The following is a 25564-nucleotide window of genomic DNA, read 5'->3' as shown; positions in this document are numbered from 1 at the left end:
CACTGTCATGTCAGAGATCACTCAGATCAAAGATGGGATCTTACAACACTTAAGAACAGAGAAGAACACAACAGAAAAGCTCAACACTTGAACCTGGGACGTTCATTAATTTCTCCAAATCAAGAAGTTTTTTCCAGATAAAAAGTCTCAACTCATGCAGCTTAGTTTGAGACTCCCCATCTGACTGACGGAAGAGGAGACAGCAGGAGACAGTAAAAGTGGTTTTCAATTCAACTGGAACAACAAGGGGGTGGGGGGGGAAAGCAGCCTTGCTCACTTTTACCAACTACATGTCAAATCCAGGCCACTGCTTCTACTGCCAGACATTAGCCCATAATATATTATTCAGTTCTTTCATTATTAATGAGGCACAGCAAAAGAAATCATGGCAACACCAGGTCTACATCTGACTAACACAGATTTTAAAGTACAAGACACAGAAACTGCCTCTTAGTAGGAGCTTGTTAGAGCAATGACCAGCAATTTAACACAAACACTGCTACACTGCCTTATCTTTTGGGCCATGACTGCTGCCCTCATGGTTTGTTTGCCTTTGTACGGAAAATTTCCAAAACCTACCCATGTAAGCTATCTTGTGAGAAAGCACAGAAGTCAGCCCTGAACCATGAACACAGCCCCTTTCTGCCTTCTCAACTCTCGAGTTTACTTTAAACTAATGGCATCTTTGAGAATAAGCTTTTGTAGCTTTTTTCATCATACATAGTTATTTCATTGTGTGACCAGCAAGGTCTGTTCCACCCCTGAGCTTCTTGGGCTTCTGGCAGGAACGTCCCACTGACTAGAAATAACATGATGTTTCTTAGCAGGAGAAGGCGGGGAGAATTGGTGGCAGCAGGTAGAACTGGTGGCAGGGCCCTGACACGCTCCTAATCAGCAGTTTAGTGATGAACGCATTCCACCAAGTCAGTGTAAGACTTTCCATTGAGTTTTGCTGGGAGGTAGAGAAAGCAGCAAAACCTTTCCACTGCGATGGTTTAGGGAAGAAACAGAGAGGTTATACCAACAGGCACAGAAACAAGAACTACTGAGACAGATCAGATAAGAGCTGATTTAAGATGCTGTAATATTGTCTTCCAAGTCAGAAATAAAATACAACCTTCGAAAGAAGCCAAGCTTAAGCTTCTATGCATACTTTGATATGTGACAACTTGCTCACACTGTTGTTCTCTCTAGAAAATTTCCAGCCTCTGTTTTTGTTTTGTCTTTTGTTGTACTAGTCCTGGCTTTACTCCAGCTGTATTTTCACATACAGTTTAGTGTCATATTAAACACTGCATTTTGTAAACAGCTTCAGAAGCTTTCCATTGCCCACAGAAGCACAACACAACATTACACTTTCATACCTCACAAACTGAACCTGTTTGGAAAAAGCTTACTCTCACCTTAATAATACTTCATGGAAGTGCACACGCTGCTCACAATACTCCTCATTCTTAGAGCTAACATTAGCTATTACATCAGGTACTCGTCTTTATGTGATATATATTAATTTTACAGAGTCTACTAAAAGTAAAATTATTATTGGTCAGTATATACACAAACGCACTACTGGAGACAGAAAGCCTCCGGTTCTTATAAAACTAACTTGCTGACACAGTCTAAACAGATCTCTTTTCATTTATATAATGTGGAAGTAAGTAGACATGAATTTTCACTGTTCCTGCTAAACCCTGGACTTCTCTTTATTCAATACAGGGTATCAGCATCCCACAGCAAATGCCCCACACACATACACACACACACACACACACACTGATATCTCCTGAATATCATGAGAGGTAAATATGCAATTAACTGAATTTTAAAGATCTAATTATCGATTTTGTTTTAAAAAGAAACCCGCTTTTATTTTAAAAGGAAATTCTGTATTTATTAACTATGCACAAGAGATGGGCCATCCAGTTCAAAGAAACAAAACAGTTGCATTTTTCTAAAGGCTCCCAGAGTTTTCAGCAGAATTGCAGTTCTAAACAAGTGATGAGCCATAGAGGATGGACCTAAACTACCACTGATCCAAACATTAAAAGCCTGGGGATGTTCCAAAATCTCCCTTAATCCCATGTCTGCCATGCTGGGCCATGAAGGTTTATCCACTGAGTCTTCCCTTGTATCGACAGACTCTAGGACTCCTTTTCATTTTTAAATGCAGGCCAATTTCCAGGCTGAACCTCAGTTTTCAGCCATACTCATATAGAGTAGCTTTATATCTGCTGCAATCACAAAAAGTGAAGCTGTGACTCGCAAAGCAGGATGACATCAGAGAAGGTTTCAAGGATTAGACCCTTCTTTTCTTGCATTTCTGCTCCCCTGTCTTCATCTGGCATTGCCTGCATCACAGTTTGCGTATACAAGAATCTAGGAGCCCCAAGTCAGCTACCCAAACCACAAACACACCAGCACGAACACATGCATCCATATTATAATATTGCAAGGCCTATACAAAAAGGAAGTTGTCAGTCCAAGAGGCAGATTTTATGATTCAGTCTGTTTCCTCACTCTTCACAATCTTAACTCACTCCTCTCTCAATCTACCTGGACTGAATTAGTCAGTACCTGTCCATCTAGAAAACAGGTGGCTGTCATTTCATCAAGCAGTTTATTTCTATACCTAGGCAACTAGGCCAGAATGTCAGCAGCGTGTCAAGTTAACATACAACTAAGGTCATTTCCAGCGGAACAAAGGCAACCAAAAACCTCCAGCATATTGCATTACCAAAGTTTGCCACAGAAAATGAGGTAATGCTAATACACGAGGAATAGTCACATAGATCCGATTTCACGGTCCACTGATCCTTGGACACTAGAAATTATGGCAGAAAAAACTATGCACATAAAATTGTCTGTCATGATGCAGAATACTGCAATTACAGAACACTGTTGCCGGTAACTGCAGCAAACTGAGATATAGTTTACACTTTAACGAAGACAGCAGAGATTCATTTAAACTTACATTTAATATAATGAACAACAAGGCATGCAGAATTAGTATTTTTACTAATTAAAAATTCAGTAAAACACTCTTTAGTGTCTAAAATAATATGGTTAACAAATAACTACTTCACAGCTACATCATGTTCTCTCCGTTCTTATAATGTGAAGACATAAATAATTCTATCCTCAAATAACTGGAGTAGATTCTTGAGGGTTCAAGCTTCATTGAGAGGAAAAGAGAACCCTCAACTTAGTCATTAACAACAAATTAAATTGGAGCTTATTATCATATACAAAAAGAAATATTTCCTAGATTTTACCAGATGTACAGAAGGGAGAGGACAGTGTATGTCAGTTCCGTTCTGTCTTCTTTAACCTCAGGAATGACTGACATTTGTTTGTGATGACTGTCAAATATACTGGTACCAGAATAAAGTAATTCACAGTAATTTTAAAGGGATATAAACAATTACATGCACGGTCAGATGCAAAAAGACAAATGTGTAACAGTTGAAAACACCACTGAAGATTAGAGCAGAAAGTGAGTAATGGTATATCAAGAAAAGCCAAAGTAACAATTCAGAAACTAACAGCACTGCCATCCCCACAAAAGATTAGACCAAAAAGAAGTGTATTTCACATATACATCATCTACCAAAATAACACCCTTTCCTCATGTCCTCCTAACTGCTCATCACCCAATGCATCAAGTCCCCAGGAGGATGATGAATGCAGCAAAGCTCATCACTTTAAAGCAAGAGATGTCAGACAGAATTCCTGAGCCCATGCCATCCAATACACCCCCATGATTTTCCATTCCATTCCTTCCGGCAACATCCCAAAAACCACTCCAGTGGCAGGCTGTTTCAGCAGCCACAAGAAAGACAGACTCAACCACAAGTGAAAGATCATGTTCAGACTTCATTTTCTCCTTCTGGCAAGGCAAAAAGCTGGTGTCATGGTCCAGCAGGAGACGTTTGGCACAGAGGTGGAGGGCACCTTGATTACAGCCACGGCACCACAGTGGAAACACCTAGCACACAAGCAGCAAAATGCCTGTGGCTTGGGAAGGAGAGATACCCGATCGGTACGTAAGCGCAGGGGAACACGTAAAGGCAGCACCTGTGAGTGCTGTGCCAAAACCTGCCTCTGGCCAAGAGCCACAGAGCAGGTGCCAGACACCTCCAGAGGAGGGGGGATCTCCTGAAGGTCCCACAACATATGGCAGCCACCAGGGCAGGGCTGCAGTTGAGGCTGGTCACTGGGCTGAGCCAGGGCCACAGGCGTACTCGGCCATCCCATGTCGGCACTATGTGCCCACTTACAGGTGGAGGCCCAAGCACGATCTGTGACTGAAGCACCTGAGAAGCACTTGAGAAGCCAACTGAAAAGGAGACCAATGTTTTATGTGCCACTATAGTACTATTTTCTACCCAACTTGTTTTTCTACCTGTTTTCCACATTACGCACTAAGCAAATGATTTACTGATGCCTATCCCAAAAGGCACCCTGGTCTCCTCAGGGGGTGAAATGTGAAAGCTCACCCTTTGTTAAACCTTCACTGAGCCCTCCAAGGTGCCTCACATGGCCACCTGCCAGCATCAGGGTGCTTCCTTATGTTCACTTTGCTAACATAAGCAAATTAAGAGGGGTAAACTAAGAGCAAGATCTGTGCTATCAGGGTGCAGGCTCAAGGGCTGAATAGTCATTTCAACAGTCAATTTCAATGATTCTAACATTAACAACTAAATTAAGGACAAAAACTAGAAATTAGGTATGTACAAACACTTCAGCAGGTGCTGCACAAGAACTGCAACTCCAGCCCAAGGAGCTCATGCCTTTGGACACAGAAGAAATGCAAACAAGACAGTCTCTCGAGCACTCCCAGCACCAGGAGCCAGCACCCAAGGGGAAGACACTAGTTCTGCCCAAGGTAATGGCAACACGCCCAGAAATGTCGGTGAATCCAAGCTTTTATGTCGGCACATCTAAAAGGTAGTTCCCAAATGGTAGAATTTACCATTTTGTTATAGACCGCTGACATAAATCCAGAAGGCTGTGCTGGGGGAGAAAAATAACAGAGAGGATTTGTTAGGGTATTTTATGAGATGTTACTTTTAAAAAGTAAGTGACATTGGGTTAACAGAGAAGAGAGATTTCTATTTATCCCACAAGCAAACTATATTTTATGTTAGTGCCACAGGACTGCTGTCTCTGCCAGCAAAAGATAAATGCTTTTCTCTTGTTAGCCTGAACCTGCACACACTTTATAAACATATTGTAGAGTAACAACACATATGCAGGGAGCTTATAACAGGCCTGCGAAACAGATGGCCCCACAAGCCACAGACAACCCTCCAAGTGACTCCTTTGTCCTGCCATACCATCTTCACCTTGAAAGGTGAAGCAGGAATGAAAGGCAAGCAGGAATGAATGCCTTTCAGAAGATCAATATTCTCCATAATTTGTTCTTCCATAGAAAGGAGCCTCTGCATGCCCTGATAGCGTGCCAGACGGGCTGGTCTCAAAAATCTCGGGCCAGTGCCAGAACAGCACATGTTAAGGCAGAAATTTTTCAGTGGAGTCATTTAGACCAAGGTGCTCATAAGTAATACAGGATGCAGCACCACTGCTTAGGTGGGCACAGCCTGGGGAGAGGGGCTGGCAGCAAGGGACTCATGCTGCTCCACGAGCTGCATCTTGGCATTGCATGTTGGCATGCTGGCTGTTAGGTTCACAATCAAGCTGACGTTTTACGTACAAGCACTCAAAGGTTGCAAGAGAAACTGTGCAAACTACTGTCATCCTTCTCACACAATCTTCAGGGAGAAAATTACTGTGATTTAAAGGAGAAGGAAGACATGCATCAAAAATAAATAAGGTAGGACCAATAAAGGTGAAATTACACAGCTGTAAGGCATCTTGCTAAAGCAGCCTAAGTACAGAGGAGAGAAATCAGTGGGTTACTGGGTGTAACACTATGATGTGCCACAACATCCTCGCTCTACTAAGCCTTCAAAAAGAAGTATCCAGGGACTGTTCTTTTGGGTGGGGTTTTTGGTTTGTTATTTTTTGGTTTAGGCTTTTTTTTAAAGGAAGATTTCATGAGGCTAGGTTGCAGCACACTTTTTTTATTTTGGTATAATAAACCTTACTTCACTTCCTTGGCTATGTTGGAGCATCTCTCAGTTTTGGGAGCTCATTTGGCAGCCAGTGCTTGGGCAAGCAGAGGGAACTGATGGCCACTGCCCCGGCTCCCAGGGACCAGGGGTCCTGGCTGGTTTTGGGTAGACAGTTTCAGAGAATCCAGGTCTCCTATGCACTGTTCACAGAAAATCCTGCCATGACATAATAAAACCTACAGGCCTACTGTTATTTTAGTCCTCATCTTTTTATTAGAGTATTCAGGGACTGAATTTTTAATTTTTATCTGTCTGTTGAACATACTCCTGAACATTTGATAACACTTCTTACCTTTTAGAGACAGGGTATGGTTTTATTCCTATTTTAAGCATGAAGCTACATGGAGCCACACAGCAGAAAAAATTATTTCTAATAAAAAAGTCAACATTTTTTAGAAACCCACAGCAGCTACAAAGTAGGTGCCTTCTAATACCATGACCGAGTGCTTCACACACATATTTTAGCACCAGACAGTTCAAAAATCAGACAGAATACAAAATATGAGGCACAGTATTTTATGGCCCTATGCTAAAGAATTACTTTCAAAAGAGGAATTTTTGACTGTCATCGATTAAACTAGAAAACAGTGAAACTTATCTGGAAGGTTCAGTGTTCACAAGGTACTTTGGTGTAAAATAATGACTGGCGCGTGCATGTGCAGTCATGGAAAGCATTCTTTAGTTAACAAGAAATACCTGGATTTGCCTCACCAGAATTCCCATCGGAGTCCTAGTTTTAAGGACACATGTTGAGTCGATCTCTGTGGTCACAGCAACCTGCCCACGGGCCATCTGCAGAGGCCTCCTCTCTCTACAGAAACCCTACAAGGCAGCAATGTTGCCAAGAGCATGTCAAGCAAAATCACAGCTGGCAGAACACATAGAATAAAATAATTTCAGAAGACAAGAATAAAGCAGGAGGAAAATTCAAAGACAGTGAACAGATGAAAATAATTATAAAACAATTTCAAAGACAGGCTTTGGGTGGCTTAAAAGGAAGCAAGACAAAGTTCAAGAAGGGAAAAGCAGACAGCCAAAGGGTCTCAGCTATTCTGATAACAAGGAGAGAAATGTTACAGGGGATCAACACGGTGAATTTAATAACCATTTTGAGCCAGGATGAGGTGGGAAAGAAGGCGTTAAGTTTTTATGAAAGATGCAAGCTTTGGCAACAGAAAGACAATAGCTCCAAGTGCTGTATACTGACTTTCAGAAGCTCTGGAGGTGGTACAGTAAAAGAGGAAAAAACAGCACCATTCTTTTTTGAATATCGGGTTCACCTAAGATATCCAGTAGCAGAACTACAAACACAAAAAAATCAGTTGCAATGTAAGCTCGCAGTGGGGCCAGAGCCTCTCTGAACATTAGAGAAGCTAGTTGGTTATGTGCAGACCTACACCTTTACAAAACCAGATGGGACGTTCCTTTTACATTTATGGGAAGGAGGAAGAAGAATGCTGAAGCCTCCATGCTGGGGCAACACAGTCACTTAAAAGACAATTCTTAACATTTGCAAAAGGAAATGCTAAATGCATGATGCCCATTATTGGTCCTTCCCAATGGAAACACAGCAGTGCATCATTCCTGTTCTCCACTCTGGTCCCACCCAGAGGGTTCCATCTATTTGGAACAAGAACCTGCAGTGGTTTCATCAGGAACTGACTGAAATGGGAAAGAGATCAACTAGCTCAAATGCTTTCAAGAATGCATTAAATATAGCTGTGAGACCCAGCCAACCTGCTACAGTAAAAGTAATGTTTACACTGTGGTTTGAGAGCAGAGACTTCAAAGAAAGAACTGGCATCAGCCACAGAGAGCTACTCTTATCACAAAGGCTTCACAAATCACAAAACAACCTGTCCCAAGTATTTAAGGTACGCGGAAATCACGTTCCCTACTGTTACTCTACTCATCTAACTTGTCCATTAGTTTTCAAGATTTGATTTAATTCATTTCACCTTGAAGGCTTCTCAAGCAATTACAGCGTATGTTCTGCAGTCATGAGAAACAGTTACATGTACTCTCAGATCTGCTGTGTATAGATATCTGCTCTTAACTCTCTTAAATCACTATTCCTTTCAGATGGAATTTATTAGAAAGGTTAAAAGAAGCCAAATATATCAAACCTTTAAAATCCATACAAGCAGCAGAAATTCTGGTTTGTCCAGTTGCAGCCAAAAGAATAAAGTATTCAAAATTCTGAATACTTAACAAATATTATAAGATGTTAACTTCTGCACCTGGGAAGCTATTAAGCAGAAAAGCCTTTTTCAAGCAAGAGTTGTGGTACTATCTGATCCATGTGACCCTCCTAACATTAAAATTTTCGTTCAGTCATCCTTCAGCTATACCAACACAACCAAAATGCCCTGGACAGCCCTTCTAGACCTATTAAAAAGAAAACTCCTGATCAGAAAACATCACTTTATCTCTCTCCCTTCTGTTCTTCATTCATCTGTCTTATGATGTCTGGAAATATTTGTACTGGCATGCAAGAAAGCAACTATAGTGCACCATTTAAGGATTAAAAATGCTTCCAAATAGAAGAGTCCGTATCTACAAGCCATTGCTACCTTATAATGCTGGGTAGGTTCAGACACTGTTAAATTCCTTACATATTTAAAAGGATACTTTAGAGCACGTTTATATTCCCTCAGTTTTATAGCTTTCATTAAACTAAACAATGGCATATTTTTCCCCCCTTTGCATGCTGAAACTGGAATTGCTTGCCTTGGCAACAAAATCCTGTAATTTCTATTCATGCCAAAAGTGTCTTTCTCCCTGTATCACTGACCAAGTTTGCTGCAGCTATGGCAAAAGCTTGATCAGAAAGCTGCATCACTAGCAGAAAGTGAAGAGCACCCTTCTGAGGGTCTGCAAAGAAAACAGTCATGGAAAGCAAGCAGTGAAGAGACAGAGGGTTCTTCTATCAGCTTCCCTATTTAGAAACAGCTGAAAATTGCCCAGGTGTCAGCCTGTCTCATCACGCTTGTATGAGGAACAAGCCTAGCACTTACTGTTCCTTATTAGTCCCCTTGTGGGTAGAGCAGTTCGCAAAAGTCCAGGGCCTTTACAGGGTTGTTTCTGCGGGCGTTGTGAATGCACTAAGTCCCATTTCCCTGAGCAGAATAGAAAAATCAACACAGCGGCTTCATTTCTCAGAAATCCTGACCTCTGCCACCCCAGAGACTTCTGGGAACAAGACATTTTATGACTTTTCAACATTGAGATCCTCCTCCTTCTCTTATACCATCAAAAAGACTGGATGCCATTAAATGCAGGGAAGTTCAAATGTTGCTGAAATTTGGGGGACCAGGATGCAGCCCACTGTACTTACAGCTTTTAAACTGTGAACCAGCTACAACAAATGGTATTGTGGTTTCAAAATCTGAAATGATACCAGACTTCTCATCTCTCTGAATCTTTGCAGAAGAAAATTATCGATACAGGCCCTTAATTAGGATTAACATATGTTTCCATGCTTTTTTTGTGGTTTTCTTTTTTTAATTACCTTAACATTCTCTAGATGCCTATAAATCTGCTGTCCAACAATTTGCTTTGTATACTTCACAATGTTGGCATTACATTGACTAATTCCTTGGCTCCTCACTTCCCTCCTTTTAAAAAAGGCATAACATTTTCCTGTCTCCAGTCATATTTTCCCCATCCTTCACATACTCAAAAATAAGCTATATAAAAGTTCACATTGCTATGTCTATTTTACATTTTATTTTTTCAGTCTTTTCTGATTGCATCCATTATTTACATACTTTCCACATCACATAACAGATCTTTAATATCATTTATCATAGTCTTCAACTTACATCTAACACATTTATAAAATCATTTCCATTTTGTTTAAAGAGAAAAAGTATGCCCTGTTTATAAGGCCAGAATGAATGGAGGAAAGTCTCTTCAGAAATGTATAAAATGATGAATCACAAATGACATATGATACCTAAAACTATGTGAGAAATAATGACTCTTGCTTGTACTGCCCCCAGCTCCAGCCTTTTGGAACTGTTAGGAGAAAAAGATCCTAGTTCTTCTGAAGCTAAGAATGAAGGGGATGATGAAACTTCAGCAGAGATCCAAGGGATTTCTACCAGCACACCCAAAGGAAGGGCTGCTGCAAAGGGAGCTTTAACCGCTACCTTTCATCTGACTCCACAGCCCTGCAGAGACTGTGGCAGTGTCAAGAACAGAAAAGAGAGACTATGCTGAAAACATAAAAGACATGGGAAATGGAGGAGTAAAGTCCAACATTTAAAAATCCTCTGTGACACAAGCTGAGGACAGGGGAAAGCACAGACCATCTTCTGTCAGGCTCAGAAAACACAAGAGGTGTGAGGAAGGACAAATTGTGCTGGCATCTAGGCAAGAGAGAAAGGGTTCCTCAAAACAAGGAATAATAAACATGGCTCTAAAGAAAACCATGGTTGACACCACTCAGAAATCAAAAAAATATATGTTAAGGATCTATATATGCATTAAGTAGTGCATATGTTCTAACAAACATATGTGGGACCACCGGCCATAGTACTAAAACAGAATAGTTGTCATTAATGTTACCTTAATACTGTATTGCCCATTCATCGGATTTATCCCCTGTGGCTTGTGAAAAACTAGGCACAAGTCTGAATTTGAGAAAGTGTTAAGTACCTAATTGAAGCAGCATTTCTGAATGCGCTGTCTGGGCAGCAGCTGGAGTACAGGATGAGCCGCCAGAGTCGGTAAGAGTCATGACAGCCGGTTAAAGAGGTAGCTGGATGGGAGAGCGGAAAAAGTAGGAACACCAGGCCATAACCACTAGCTACACTTTGGGGTTAATAAGAAGAGGTGTCAGTTGACTTCTGTTTCCCAGACTGGGGAGGAAAAAAAAAACAGCTGTTTTTCCATCATTTAGAAATTATTGCCTCCCATTGTATCAAATACAGAAGCTGTGTGGCTGCGGCAGAAAAACCTCATTTGCAGAAGAGAGATTAGCTGAATCGTCACTATCCTCTGTCTTGAGATCTAAAGTGAAACCTCCTCTTCTCTCCCTCCCTTCCCAAATCCCAGGCCCCCATAATTAGTTCATCGCTATAAACTGTTCAGAGTATTTCATTACACTTTATAGATGAGGGTGAATATGGGGAAACCATTTGTCTTGGTATACAGAGGAGGCAAGTAAAACACCTCCTTCGCTACTCAAAGCAAGAGATCATTACATAAAAACATAAAGAGCATTTAAAATCTTTGAAGTCACCTAGCTCTAAAAACATTATACCAATAAAAGCAGTTATTAATAGGCAGTACATTTTTGACCACAGCAAGGCAGAAGGAAGAGTAAGATTGAAACTATACATTTTTTGCTCATCTATTTCTGGCCGTATTTGGTCACTGTATCTTGTGGCAACGGACAAAGCTACACTTGTATTAGTGATTTACTAAATGGGACTCTCTAATTAAGACTAATAGCCCAGGTGGCAGAAAGAGGGAAGAAGAGGAAGGATTACACTTAACCACACTTATTTAAAAATAAAAAATTAAAAAAGAAGAGTATTTGTACTAGACCTCTAAGCTAAATTAACCTCAAAAATAAAAACAGGTCATATGAAGTCTTCTAACTCTGGAGGCTGTACATACCAGCAGTAAGAAAACAAGACCCAGTTGCTTTCTCTCCCTCATATGGAGCTGCTCAAACTCTCCAAACTGGCTGTTACTAAGCATTGTTGTTACAAAGCTTAAAGCACTCCCACAGCTCAGACCTTTGAATTCCTCCGTGACACAGCCTACAGTGACTGCAGATATGAAAGTGGTTCAAAGGACATAAAAAAGCAGGTAAGCCAGATGATTAAAAATTTACGATCCCAGGTTAGAAATCCATTCCTCACATTAATATGCACACTGAGCCAACAATAAACCAACAAAATGATGGCTAGGGTCACTCTCAATGGCCAAGCCAACTTCATACTTTTAAGCATCACATATTCAGGAAAATTAGAAGATCTATTTGGAGTGTGGAGGGGCGAGTGGTACAGAGATGGAATGCTTTTCTCCCTGAAGGTGTGCTGAATCTTGTTAATTTTCCCCTTTTTGAGCTACCTTTCAAAATATTAAAAAAAATGCACAAAAAAAAAAATCCTGTATAAAGCCTGAATGAGAGCTGATGAGTATAACTCCTAATTATCACATCAATTCCTAATTTCCTGGGAAGTCCTATAAGGATTAACCTGACCAAAATCGTTGTTGCAAGAGCCCTATTTCCAGCACTCCTTCAAGGGCTTGCTTCCACCTTTTCCATGAAGGTGACAGAAAGCCTAAGTGACACAGCCAAGGTCTGCCAGAACGTCAGTGCCGCAGAAGGAAACGACCTGTGGGACAGGAGTGCAGAGCCCACACACCTGCAGGGAACGTTGCTCCCCCTTCAGCAACACTTCTGAGGGAAAATTCTGTGGGAACGAGCCAGGTATCAAATCAAACATTTTCAGCCTTGCAGCACTACAGACATCCAGACAGTTCTGCGCATTGCTTCCTGTGTAAGCAGCACAGTTAATTAACTCTGTGCTGATTAATGGTGCTCTCTCACATCAAGAATTTATTGAGTCTGTTATTATATACAAGGTCATAATTGCCAAACAGCCACAGCTAAATAACATTCCTTGCAGTCTTCTCTTTAAGCATCATAATGTAAAATTAATTGGTACTTGTTTGTTAATTAATATGAAATATTTTAAGTCATGCACCATAAAACTTACCGCTGGTATGCTCTTTTCTAAACAGCCATGAATGAACAGAACTATTTTAATACCTTGGGAAGAACCTCCTCTTTTGAATCGGGGTGGGATGAAGAGTGTATTTGTTCTCTGTAGTGGGGTTTTTCTGTGCTCAGGCGTTTACTGAAAGAGCTATTCTCGAATAATTAGTCAGCAGTTATTCTACTTCCATGGTGCATTAAGACAGACTAGCAAAAGCCCTTCTTATGCAAGAATATGAGTGCCCACACCAAACTATCTATTCAGAGTAATTATTCTGGAGTAGCTGTTTCAGTAAATTTCCAAGCACAACTGAGATCAGCTCACAGCAAATCATCTAACTTCGCCTCAGGGTAGCAACAAAGATCAAAACCACACTTGAACTCCTTTGTCCCTTCTGGGATCTTTAAATCCAGGGTTAGCCTCTGTTTAGAGAAACGGCTGGCAGCATAAGAAAGCAGATCTCCACTGTGAAACAGAGCAGCCTACACGTTGGATCCCCGATCCTAATGATGAGGAAGCAAATGCTTTGCACGATGTGCCCCCTTCCCAGCAGCAAGGACCTGGGCAGTCACTGCCACCAAAGCTACACCAGCTTTAACCAACCTGCAGCAGATCCCTGGATCCCGAGGCAAGCCAGTGCACAGGCCTGCCTGGCAGCAGGTGGAGAAACCAGGGAGAGCATCCCAAGCCTGGCTCAGCCACGCGGGTAGGGAGAGCATAGGGGCCCAGGAGTCCACCAGGGAACAGACCCTTGCTCCTGCAGCCTCACCTGTGCCCCCATCAAGTAAAGCCCCTCCTATTTATATTTCCGCGGGCAGTTTTAGCTACCCTCTAAGGGCTTGTCAGTAATGCAAACCTTTTCTTCAACCACTTTTGTTTCAAAAAAAAGGGGCACAAGCAGATTAATCTAGGTCTGACTGGCTTTTAAACTCATTTAAGGCAGACCTCAACAGAGATGGCTTTTACATTGATTCCACTTGTCATGCTATGAACACCAGGGATCAGCACAACTGTAAGTGGAATACAACACAAATGAACTTATGCAGTTAAGACACAAGTAACCAAGCTCTCCCCTTGCTGAGCAAACTGTTTATCCCTCTGTAGAGAGAATTACCTTATTGGTGAAACATCTACCATGGCTTCAAGTTATCAGTGCCTGTGTTCAAGGTTCAATTAACGTATTAGCTGAAAGCTTTGTTAAAAATAGGCAAAAATCTAGACTGTTTTCTCTCCAAGCCGACTGCTTGAAAGCAAACAAAATACACCAACAGAAGCAGGAATGAAACAAGCACTCTTTTTCAAATGCAACGTTATTCCTGGGATTGCATCCACACAACTGAAGCACAGTTATTTACACAGCACTTATTTTTGATGCTCCAATATCCCAGCAAGCATCAGTGCAATTCAATCCAGCAGACTCTGAACAGCTCAATAATCTCAAAGAGCCAGGTAATATATGAAGAAGACATTTCTGTTACTTTTGTGGATCAGAGCCTTCCCTTTTTGCTAGGTACTGGAGAGGCAGCTGTAAACAGGCACCAGGTGAAAACTTGCTCCATGCTAGAGCTTTTTGGAGGCAGAATATAAAGGAGCAAAGTTCCAGCAAGGCACCTGAGTTACGCCTCCTCATCCACCCTCCTTTTAGTTTTTGTCCCTACAACAGAATCAATCAAAGAATTCTCCAGACACCTGTCCAAAAGTGTGCAGGTCTCTAAAGACCTCTTTTAAAGCCTGGACACCATGTGTCTGCACAGAGTCATCTCTAAGTAGTCGCACAAGGGTTTTCAGACAGTTGTCTTGAGTTGTCTTCAGCAGGCCCTCCGGGAAAAATAAGTGCTGAAAATCACGTGCCTGCTCTGTGGTTTGCCATCATTTGTGTCTTCTTTTCCAGGCAGCTCTCTGGTAAATCATATACCTGCCTTGGAGGGCATAAAGCAGTCATAAAAACCCATTAAAGAGATGCAAACTCTACCCAGGAACAGGAACCGGGAGTTCCTAAATGCAGTGCCTGATGAATGTGAAAGCTGTGCCTATGCCCGTAGGAAGAGGCTAATAGCGAGGCTTGTTGTAACCAGCTACCCCAGGTAACTGCACCCGCAAAGCCAGGGCACACGGGTGCTCCTGGGCTCTGAGATCTCCCAACGAACAGCCGGTGCCTCCTCAGAGACTCAGGTCTGTACAGTTCACTCTGAGCTACACAGGCTACAAGACTGTGTGAGCTAATCTTACCTTTCTCTGTGGAGGAGGACAGATCTGTTCAGCTCCATTTGCTCCCGTTTGCTGAGAAGAAATAACACTTCGCTGGGTAGCAAGGGTGATGCACAAATTAGCCAGTCTTCATGAAAATGCTTCTAAAAGGAGCATCTAGTTTCTAACTAGAAACTAGATTATATGGCTATAAATATTTACATGTAATGAACAAAACTTAGTGAGAAGATTGCTCAGTTTCAGCCTGACTGAAATGGACCTCATGTGAACAGACCCAAAGGGCACCACCTGATCCACTAACAGTGTCTTCATATGTGAAAGGCTTTCTCCGTTTCTCTGAACCCACCCAGCTTTGGGTGTGTGCTCTGTGGCCAAGAGTCACATAGTCCTGGATTATTAGAACATTTAGTCTAAGCAAGTGGCATTGATACACAACACACTGATCTCAGGCTTACCGCCTGCACTGCCAGAATACAACACTAAGCCTATATGACACAGAATTAGTGACCAAAGACAGCCACCCACTGCAATCGGCCAGAATAAACCTTTACCTACTGGATGACCTAGACCATTTCCAAACAGAGCACTTTCTCTCAAGCAGCACCAACGCTGATTTTACACTTTATAGAACAAATATCTAAATAAACTAGATGTTCATTGAATTTAACACTGTGCTATGAAACTGTATGCCACCATTCATTTCTCATCTTGCAACATCACAAGACTGGCATCAGCCCACACAGTAAAGTGTTAAAACAACTTGCAGGGAAGAAGGGCACCACTATGAATCAGCCACTGAAAGAGGCAAATCATAATCTGGCTCTTGCTCTGTCACCTGCTCCCTTCTCAGCCTGATCTTGGCCACAGAGTTTCTCTGCACCCCAGTTCTCCCACTGCAAATTTGGGTAACGACCACCTTCTCTTGACAGTGCCATCAGGCAGCAGCACTGTGCCTCCAGCTACACGCTGCCTGCCTCCCCCTAGCATCCCTTGCGCTCTCTGCCTCTGCTCCACAGGGCAGCTCTTCCCCCTCCTCCTCCCTCTCTTCCACCTCTGAAGCCACCTTGGCAGCTTTTTAAAAAATCTCACATTTGCCTCCAGCCAAGGGTATCCAAGCCACTGGCTCCATCTGCAGAAAACCCCACCAGAAGCAGGGCTACATCTCCTAATGGAGCAGCAGGATTACGCATATGCCTAAAGGATCAGGGCTTGTTTACATTAAAAGGGAGAAATTTCCTCAAACTAGGCTTGAATTACACCAAGTGGGATGCAGCAGGATCACTCACCTAAGCACACGCCTCTCAAACAGAGGCAATGGTTGCAGGATCTGGCACACTACGTTTACTTGATTGGGAGAACACTTTGGAAATGTTCCTGGAGTCAATGACTAAATAAGTCCCTCTCTTGATTTTAAATTGGAGATAAATGCTGCGTGTCGCATTGGCAAGCACATTAAAGCAGCTGGAAGCACAAAGACAATATGGGGTATTTCAGGTCTTTGTTCTCTCATTTTTTACCCTTGGCATGTTAAACAACTAAAGACTACAGTGAGCAAATCAGTGTTTTACCAGATAATACTGCAGGTTTCTAGCTTCAAAATCCACAGCTCCCTGATGGCACCAGCTCATACGGCTAGAGAGCTGGCTCAGGCAGAGACACCAGCCCAACTTGGTGGTCTGTGACCCAGCCTCCTACTGCCTGCAAGTTGGAGGCTGCCTCCAACAGCACAAGGCACAAGCTTTGCTCTGCTGCCTTGTGGCACACAAGACAAAAGAAATAACATTAAAAAAAAAAAAAAGCACCTAGGAAGGCAAGAATGAAAACACTAGTGAAAATGACATGTTGTCCACCTTCTTCTAAGTATGGAAAAAATGAACTTTATACACAGAAACACAGAAAGGCAGGTGCTGCTACCAGCGTGTTACTATAAATACGAAGCAGCTTCCCCATATTCCTGCAAAACTGGTCTAGATTCAATGCAGCTGAAAGCAAAACTTCATCCAAGGATGAGATTTCAGAAGGCAATCTGTGGCCCTTTCACCTTGGAAAGGCAAGGAGCCTATCATGTTAAAATGATGCTATGATAAAATGGGTTATGTTCTCCATCTGAATGGTACTGCCTACATTATTAATGATGAAATGCATATAAAAGCTTATTAATGTTCACACTAGTTTCCTTTCCCAGAAATTATTTAGGATGTGAAAGCTTGTGCATCTAACAGTGCAGCTGACTGCTGTCTTCTCTTCAGTTTATATACTGCAGATAGCAATACTTGATTTTTACATTTTTACTATTAAATTTCTTCAAGTTAAAAGCTCTCTATTGCTGGTAATACTTTCTACCGGGACAACAGAGTTATGCAATTCTGTAGGTACCAAACAACTATTTTGCTAAAGCTTTTGCATGGACAAAAGACATTTGATCAAGCAACAAGTCTGTAAAATTACAAAGGGTGCAAGATGGGGAAAAATCAGGTCATATAATGAGTTCATAAAATATGCCAGAATAGAAATGGTAATGCTTTAACAGCAAATTATTCATCACTAGCAATTATTTGCAGACCTTCTGTGTCATTAAGAATATCAACATGTGGCCCTTGGAGCAATCCTGCACATACATAATTCAAGAGCACAAGGGTTTTTCATGAGGAACCAACTCCTTCATGCAAAAAAGCCAAAGGCTTAGCTCAGTAAATAGACGCCGTCAGGTACATCTGTTAAAACTGCGTGCAGAAGTCAACCGTTATGGTTTTGCTTACTTCCTCATAAAGATGCAGTAGCATGCAGCTGCAAGGAGGAAGCGGGGACTTTGTCAGGGCATTTTCCCCAAGTAATCTTTTTTAATAAGAAAGCAAGCCATTACAAATAATTCCAGCACAAAAATGCACGGCCGCACATAAAACCAGCTCATAACACCAAGTACAAACATCAAGCAGACGAGCCCACGTTTGGCTAGGAGGTTCTGCACTGCATGGCAGAAATGTATTAAGTAGTCTCCATTTTCGGTTGTATCTCTGCAGCCAGGAAAGACTTTTTCTTCCCCCCAAAGCAAAACACATGCAAATGTCCGTCATCAAAAAGCACGTACTTTTTCAGAATGTCACAATTACCTAGCCACAACTAAATGTTGTAATTTGTTGACCAACTCCTTGAAAACTTCAGTAATGACCTCAAACCCTTGGATAAAACTGCCAAGTAATTTCTCCCCTTTAAATGCAATTTTGTAATGCTTTGATTCCCACCCATCACCAGGATGAAGGGCTCCAACAGCATGCTGCTACATGTTTCTAGCGCAGCAATTAGAACAAAGCTGAGGCCACAGGCAACAGCTGTGGGAACTTTCCAGCCCCTGCTTTCCAGCTAACAAAAAAGTGACAAATGTCAGATATGTACTTCTGGAAAAAAACTGTTAATTTAAAAATGGAAACAGCTGAAAATGCAACATTTTTCAGCTAATAAGCATTCAAACTAAATGGTTAAAATACAGAGGTATTCTGCTAGCAAGTTTAGCTCACCTGTCTGTTCTGCAACATACACAGGCAGCAATATGTGAAACGGCATTCAAAAAGAAAAGCAGGAATAAAATGGTCAATGTTATCAGAATATACTCTGAAATATTTGCCTAATAGGATTATACCTACAACATCCGCTCCTGTAGGCATCTAATGACACTAGAACTTGCATTAGTACCACTGAAAGAAAAAAAAAAAAAAAAAAAAAAAAAAAAAAAAAAAAAAACAGAGCAAAAAGAAGCCTAAAAGCCTAAAAACATAACATGCTGAAGCATTAAATATTTTGTAGAAATATTGTCCAAGCCTGCAGACAGCCTGAAACAGTAACTCCTAAAGAGTACGCTGCTCATTTCTCAAGCAAACAGTCAGAGATCTGCTGATCAGACAGACAGCTTTAGGAAGAGAAGGCGCTTGGCCCAGCTCCTCTGGGTGAACATACCACAGAGTGCTGGGCCAGCATGGGGAAACCCTTGCCATCAGCACCACATCCCAGAGTCTCTGCCCCTCTGGCAACAAACAAGCAGATCAGCTACACCCAGATCTCTAGAAACAACCCTTAAAAGTTTCCTCTGCTGGCTTTCAGGGATTTGCCCAAAGATCAACGTGTGACCGACAGCACTGCCGTGGTGCTGCTGATGGAGTGGCACCAGCTCAAAACCGTGCCCAGAAGAGCCGTAGTGCGAGCAGCCACCGCATCCAGTGACTAGCTAGCTCCAGCTTGGGCACTTTTATTTTTGCGTCACAGAAACCATCTGCCCACCCTTGAGCAAGAATCCAGATAAAAACACCACCTTGCCCAAACCAAGCTGTTACACAAGCGCCCAAGCTGGGAGGAACATTTATTTCTCTACTAAACGTAGTCATGACAACCACATCTTCATTTAAGAGATGAGCAGGAAGAGGTCATGAGGCACTTGTCATGCAGGGATAAAATACCACACCTCAAGTGCATACAGGAAGGTAAGTTTTGCTGGATGCCATCTGCAATTCAAGAAAACTAGCATCCTAACATGACAGGCACACACCCTCCCAGAACAGCACAGGCATCTAGGTGCAACCACTCCAAAACCCTTACAGCATTACCAAACAGCAAACTTCTGATGGATTTCTCCGCTAAAGAAATACTTCTCATAGACTTGAGCACACTACACCACTCCAGAATTTCTCCTGATTGAATTGCTTCTTGTTTACCTTGAAACAAGCTACAAAACTGATACTGAAACTAGTGATACTTATTGCAGCAGTCGAAAAAAAAAAAAAAAAAAAAAAAAAAGCAAGCACCTTCCTCTTCAAGCCTGTATCTTGCTCTCTTTAGCAACTCAAAGCTTTCCCCCCCCCCGCCACCTCCCTGGGAGCATTTAAAAGATGTGTAGGGACAAGGTCTAGCAGTGGATTTAGGTTTTTAGTGGTGGACTTAGGTGGACAGTGTAAGGTCTACAGCTGGACTTGATGATCCAACTTAAATGAGTCTATGCTTATATGTCTCAGAGCTCAGGTGCCATCCCTACCAGATGGCAGAGACCATCATTCCTACAGGTCTGAACAAGGGCAGGAATGTGGGTACATCCCATTCTTTCCAAAGTTTTTATTTTATTTTAAAATGCACAGAGACATGTCTCACAGCATGTATTGCATGCCCAGGAACATCATGGCTCTAGAAAGCCAATGGCTGCGGTGGTGGGGTTATTTAGGTCCAACCATATTTTTATTTCACAAGAAATAAGAGAAACACTTTTGTGGGTAAATTCCTCCTTCTTCCTGCCCCATAGTTACCTTTGTTTTGTGGCTACTTGGGTATTTTGTACTAAATGGATTATCTCTTGCTGGGAGCCCTTTCAAAAACACTTGGCAGCTTGCAAATTAATATGCACCTTACTATTATCTAGCAATAACATGAGGAGTGGAGGAACTGTCGGACCTCATGCCACATAAAATTAAACTACGGGCTGGGTGTGGCCACAGGGCACAGGTTCATTACTCCTATTTTGTACAGCAGATTCTGGGGCATCTTCTCAGATGCTTTTACTTGTCAGAGAAAAAAGGATATGCAGAAAGATGGCCTTGTCAATTGAATGATTCTGAAATAAGTTAAAGACAAGCGACCATTTGGAAATTTAACCAGTTTTATTAGGAGATTATTTGTCACTCTTGTATTCATTTTGGTTTTAAGTGTATAGAGACACAAGTCCAGCCTTTGTCAATTTTTATGATCTTTGATGTCTGTTTAAAATTATTTAAACATCTGTTTAATGCTGTTTCTCTGTGACCATAACAAAAAGGATTCTGATGGTCAGTGGAGAACTGTCAAACACAGGAAAACATTTGGAAAAGGGTGGGAGAGAAATGGTCCTTTTGGTTCTAGTCACACTGTATTACTTTCAGCAATCAAGGACAATAGGCAAAATACCAGGAGACAGGATGAGGTTTTGCAGTTAATAGAAGCCTAAGTGCACACACTAACCATTTATCTGGGCTTTATTACCTTTATGCGTGCATATGCATGCTTGTAAAGGTAGTCTAAAAATAATTGTTTTGTACATACAGGGCCTGAGCAGGTGACACTGAAGTCATAGTAAATTTTGAAGCCCCCCAAGCGCACTGGCTCAAGGCTAGACAGAGCTCGTGTCTGTCTTGGATTTACAGCAAGCTTCGCACCAAATTTGGCAGCACAGGCATAAAAACACTAAGCACTACATCTCTTAAAAGTAGCTATGCAGGCTTCACCTCTAGGTAACTTCCCATTTTATTTTTGTTTATAGTAAACATTCTCCCTGTCTTTCAAAGGCAGAATGACACATTCCCTCCATAAACATGCATAACTATAATCAACAGTGAGGCAGGGGAGAGCTTGCACCAGCCTCTGACAGTCATCACCAAACAGGACCTCCCCACGCATGAGCCACTCGACCATTGCTGCCTCCAACATGGCACGATGGGCACGTGTGTGCCGAGGCACGTGAAGGCAACCTGGTCTGCGCAGGTGGAATGCTGGCATCCCAAATCAAACACAGCCACGCACGGACCGACTTCGTTGGCTTTAAACAGGAGGAAGAGGATGGAGTTAGCTACAGATAACCCACAGGCCTGTGGGCACAGCTGGTAGTCCTGCAAGAAGGGCCTCAGCCGGCAAGGCAAGCCTGGAAATGAGATGGAGACACTACAGAAACTTAGATTCTTCCAAAATAATTTTCCTAAAAGCTAACTCACAGAAGTTTACATTGAAAAATATTTTAAGATATTTTACCCTCTCAACAGAGTGCTGACAAAAGCAATTGTCTGTGGTTGCTGCCCAAGCCCATCAATGGAAACCCTGAAGTTTGAAAGTACACTCAGCATGACTTTGACTAAAAGGCTTTTCTCTTGAAAAGTCTGCAGGTGGCAAACAGAGTTCTCAAGAAACCAAGTTACTCAGTGCAAGTATAAAGAAAAAGCCACGCAAAGAACTGCAGGCAGGGAGAGCAACAGCAGGAAGCACCCTGCATATGCTGGTTACTCAGAGGACAGGAGAGAGGTGGGTCCAGGCAACGACTACTGCTCTAAAAGCAGCCATGAAAGTCAAAAAACAATCGATACTTCCACTCTTAGAGAGCTTTGTCGAAGGGGAAAGGAGACTTATGAGGAGGAGGGAATGGCAACTCAAAATACAGGAAGGAATGAAGAGCTGCAGCAAGCAGGTTTCCTCAAACAGCACCTGAGGGGCACAACAAGGGTTTTCATGCCCTGTCACACATGCACAGCCAGGCTCAGGTTGTGTCAGTGCAACTCACACCCACTTGAAGCACTTGTGTTCTGCTTCTTTTGAACTCTAGCTTAAATGCAAAGGTTTTCATTGCATACAACTGCACCCTCACATAATATAAAATATTAACACTTACCAAAATGGAAAAGGTACAGCCAATAAACTGGATGGGAACAACACAGCAATAACTCTTAAAATTGAGAAAAAAAAAATTTTCAGTCTTTAAAGCAATTTGTATGCTTGCTGTAACCAACATTCCCTGCAGAGATAGTAAAAAAAAAAAAAAAAAAGGACTAGATAAAAGTTTTAAGATTTAAAGTAAGTTTTGCAATATTTCTTTATGACAGTTTAAATATTCAGAACATCAGAACATTTACAACTGCACAGACACACCACTATAGACAAAGATTACAATCCTAGGCATTCAGTTTAAGTTTTATTAATTATTTTAGGTTTTCAGCTTAACATGTAGTCACTCAAAAATGGCTAATGGGGGGTTACTGAAGAAAGGAAGGCCTGGAAGAAATTCATGCAGAAATTAATAATGGCAGAACACACTTCCTGTGGTTAAATGATTTCAGGGTTTCTCGTGGCCTGACTGACAAGCTAGCAATTACTATCACTGGAAGCAAATTCAAGTAACCTACACTAATGCTAAACTCTCCTGTCTAAGGAGTGAATGCAGCCAGAAGTACCAATAATCTCTTTGAAGGATTAAGCATAACAATACCTTAGCACCTTTCAGCTATATGAAAAAACAAGCAATATGAAAGCCTATCTTCAAAGCCCGTATCAGAAATGGTGTGATTAGTTTCTCATCTGTCTGAATGCTCCATGTGCTGCTAGATGTTGTTTGTGAGAGAAATCAGGAACTGTGGTGAGGAGGAAACAGGTTACTTAGAGAAATGTGCACTTAAACTCCCAGCATGGGGCTTCTCCAGTCTTCTCCTACACAAAGCTCTCCTCACTGGTCAAGAAAGTCACGGATCCAGAGGAAAGCGTGTGTTACAGAAATCCCAATGACAGACTGAGAAGAGAGCTCTCAAGTTTCAAACTCCCCTGAGCATTGCAACTAAGACCTGAACCAGACTTCACACTTGGTGCACTAAAAGCAGCCCACACTCCCAGCACCCCAGGTCCTGACCACTGCAGTATGCATGGTACACGGTGTCCTACGTACAGTAATTCTCATCGCAGGACACTGCAAGCACACGGACTGCTGTGGCCTCTGGTGTTTAAGCAAAAGGAAATGGTTTCCTGAATCGCTGCAGTTATTGCTGCCACAATTGCCTCGATCCTCAAGAGCCGGAAGAAACACAGAAGGAGCCTCAGCAAGTCTGAGCACGGGCAGTTGTTGTTACGGGAATGCAAATCTTCCCAGGCACGTCATTATTCATCCCAACCTCACCCCTCTTTTGCCTGGGTCTATCTACAAACATGTGGGGCTGCTGCTACCATGTCTCTTTTAGTTAAAGGTGGACCAGCCTGGGGATGGTGTTCTTCAAACCTTATGTAGATGAAAAGTACAGCTTGGCCTGATAGACATAGAGCTGCTGCTGCAGGCTGAGCAGCCCTCATGCCTTGGTTACAACTGCTCGGGATGCATGTTGGAAAGACGCCACCAGCAACGGCTCCAAATACACAGAAACAGGCATACAAACTTCTGCGCTCAGTTTAAGAGGAAGCATCGCAGCCAGCTTTGAACATATCCTCCCCCTCCTCCAGTCTCTCAGAAGTGAAGGAAAAAGATCTGGTGAAGAAACTGAAGAAAATCAAGAGATCCCATAGGATGAGTACAGGTAGACCAACATAACCCTTTATAAATAACAGGAGGCACATACCAACAAAGAAAAACTATCAGCCTGTCATATCATGTCCCAAGCTACAGTCTGACCAGGAACTACCATGAGCATCTACCAACATTTTGAGTGTCCCCAAAGCAGGTGCACTGCAGGGGCATAATGGCAGCTCTAAGGAGTCTCATCCCTCAGCTTTGAGGGCTCTCAGAAGAGAAGGGAGAACTCTAGGACAACAGACTATCGTTTTTTATAGCAATACGGACTTCATCAAGACGTGATCCACTTGGCTTAAATCTGTTTTGACTTCTACTGCTGCTGAAGCAAAATCCTTGCTGCAAGATTCCAGCAAAGGTTCAAAAACTCTAAAGGCAATAAACACAAGAGCCTCGTTAAACATGTAAAAAGCACTGAAATGCTATAATTATTTTACATGTATTTTTAATGCTTGCTGTTTGGACTTTTAATACACAGGTCCTACCTGAATCTCCTCATTTATGAGACTCGGTCTGTGCACCACAAGGTAGTGAAGCCTCATGGTGTGAAACATTTTCTTCACCAGTCATAAGCACCTAAAGCATCTTCATCAGTCATAAGCATCTAAAGATGAGGATGTTCGAGGGACATGTCAGGAGACAGTCCACAAAAGCCTTCTCTTACACAGGAAAATGTGTTCTAGACTGTGCTTGGTCACACAGTGCCACTTTTACTTTAGAAACAGCTTTACCCTTTTTTTCCTTTCAAACTCTTCTCAACAAGCTATGTAGCGGCTTTGTGCGTGTGGAAGATTTTCTTAGAAAAGCATAAATAGACTGTGAGCGAGGCTTGTGGTGTTTAAGTAAAGGGTATTTGGAGAGGGGATGGCTGCAGACAGTCCTGAACCCAACAGGAAGGTCTGAGGCTTGCAGGACACCCACGCTGCTGATCACAGGCAGACCACGTTAAATTAAAAATAGCAGATTAAAGCACGCTAACAGTTGGTAGAGTATGTGGATAAATCAGGATGTGGGAGCTATACTATCAATTTACTAAATATTTTTAAAAGCTTTTAACTACCACCGATAAGGAATACTTTAATACTGATTACAGCTGTCTGACCATTGCTAAATTTAACACCATCTAAGGCTTTAATACTATGGCTTTTCCTGGTAGCTTGTGAACAACAGAGACAACTAAACCGAAAAGGCATTTCCTAAGTAAAAAGGCGACAGGAAAAATAATTTCTACCGTGTGGCACGGCAACGAAACGAGGGAGAAATCCGAAAGAAGGATAAGCATTGCCGAGAGGCCTTTCGAAAGGAGCCAACATCCACTTCCATCCCCACCGCGCCAACGGGAGATGTCAGGGTTTCACCGAAGACGATCGGCTGCGCGGCGGGGGACGGGCGAGCGCCTGCGGCCAGTACCCGGCTGGCGCCGCCCGGCGAGCAGCGCC

The 25564-nt window shown here is 42.2% G+C and overlaps 1 protein-coding gene across 8 annotated transcripts in view; it reads right to left on the bottom strand.

The window, feature by feature from the left end:
- Positions 1 to 24673, bottom strand: part of ANKRD44 (ankyrin repeat domain 44) — a 142095-nt gene extending 117422 nt beyond the window's left edge. For all 8 annotated transcript variants that reach the window (XM_026852322.1, XM_026852323.1, XM_026852327.1 and 5 more), the window contains exon 1: positions 24611 to 24673. In XM_026852322.1, the coding sequence (XP_026708123.1) occupies positions 24611 to 24667 (57 nt within the window). In that variant the 5' untranslated portion in view covers positions 24668 to 24673. The remainder of the gene's footprint in view (positions 1 to 24610) is intronic.
- Between the last annotated feature and the right edge of the window lie 891 nt (positions 24674 to 25564).

Source organism: Athene cunicularia (assembly GCF_003259725.1).
Source record: "Athene cunicularia isolate RWA chromosome 7 unlocalized genomic scaffold, athCun1 chr7_part1, whole genome shotgun sequence".
In the NCBI taxonomy this organism is placed as follows: Eukaryota; Metazoa; Chordata; class Aves; order Strigiformes; family Strigidae; genus Athene; species Athene cunicularia.
The sequence above is the reverse complement of the archived record's forward strand: the minus strand, read 5'-3'. Positions and strand labels throughout refer to the sequence as shown.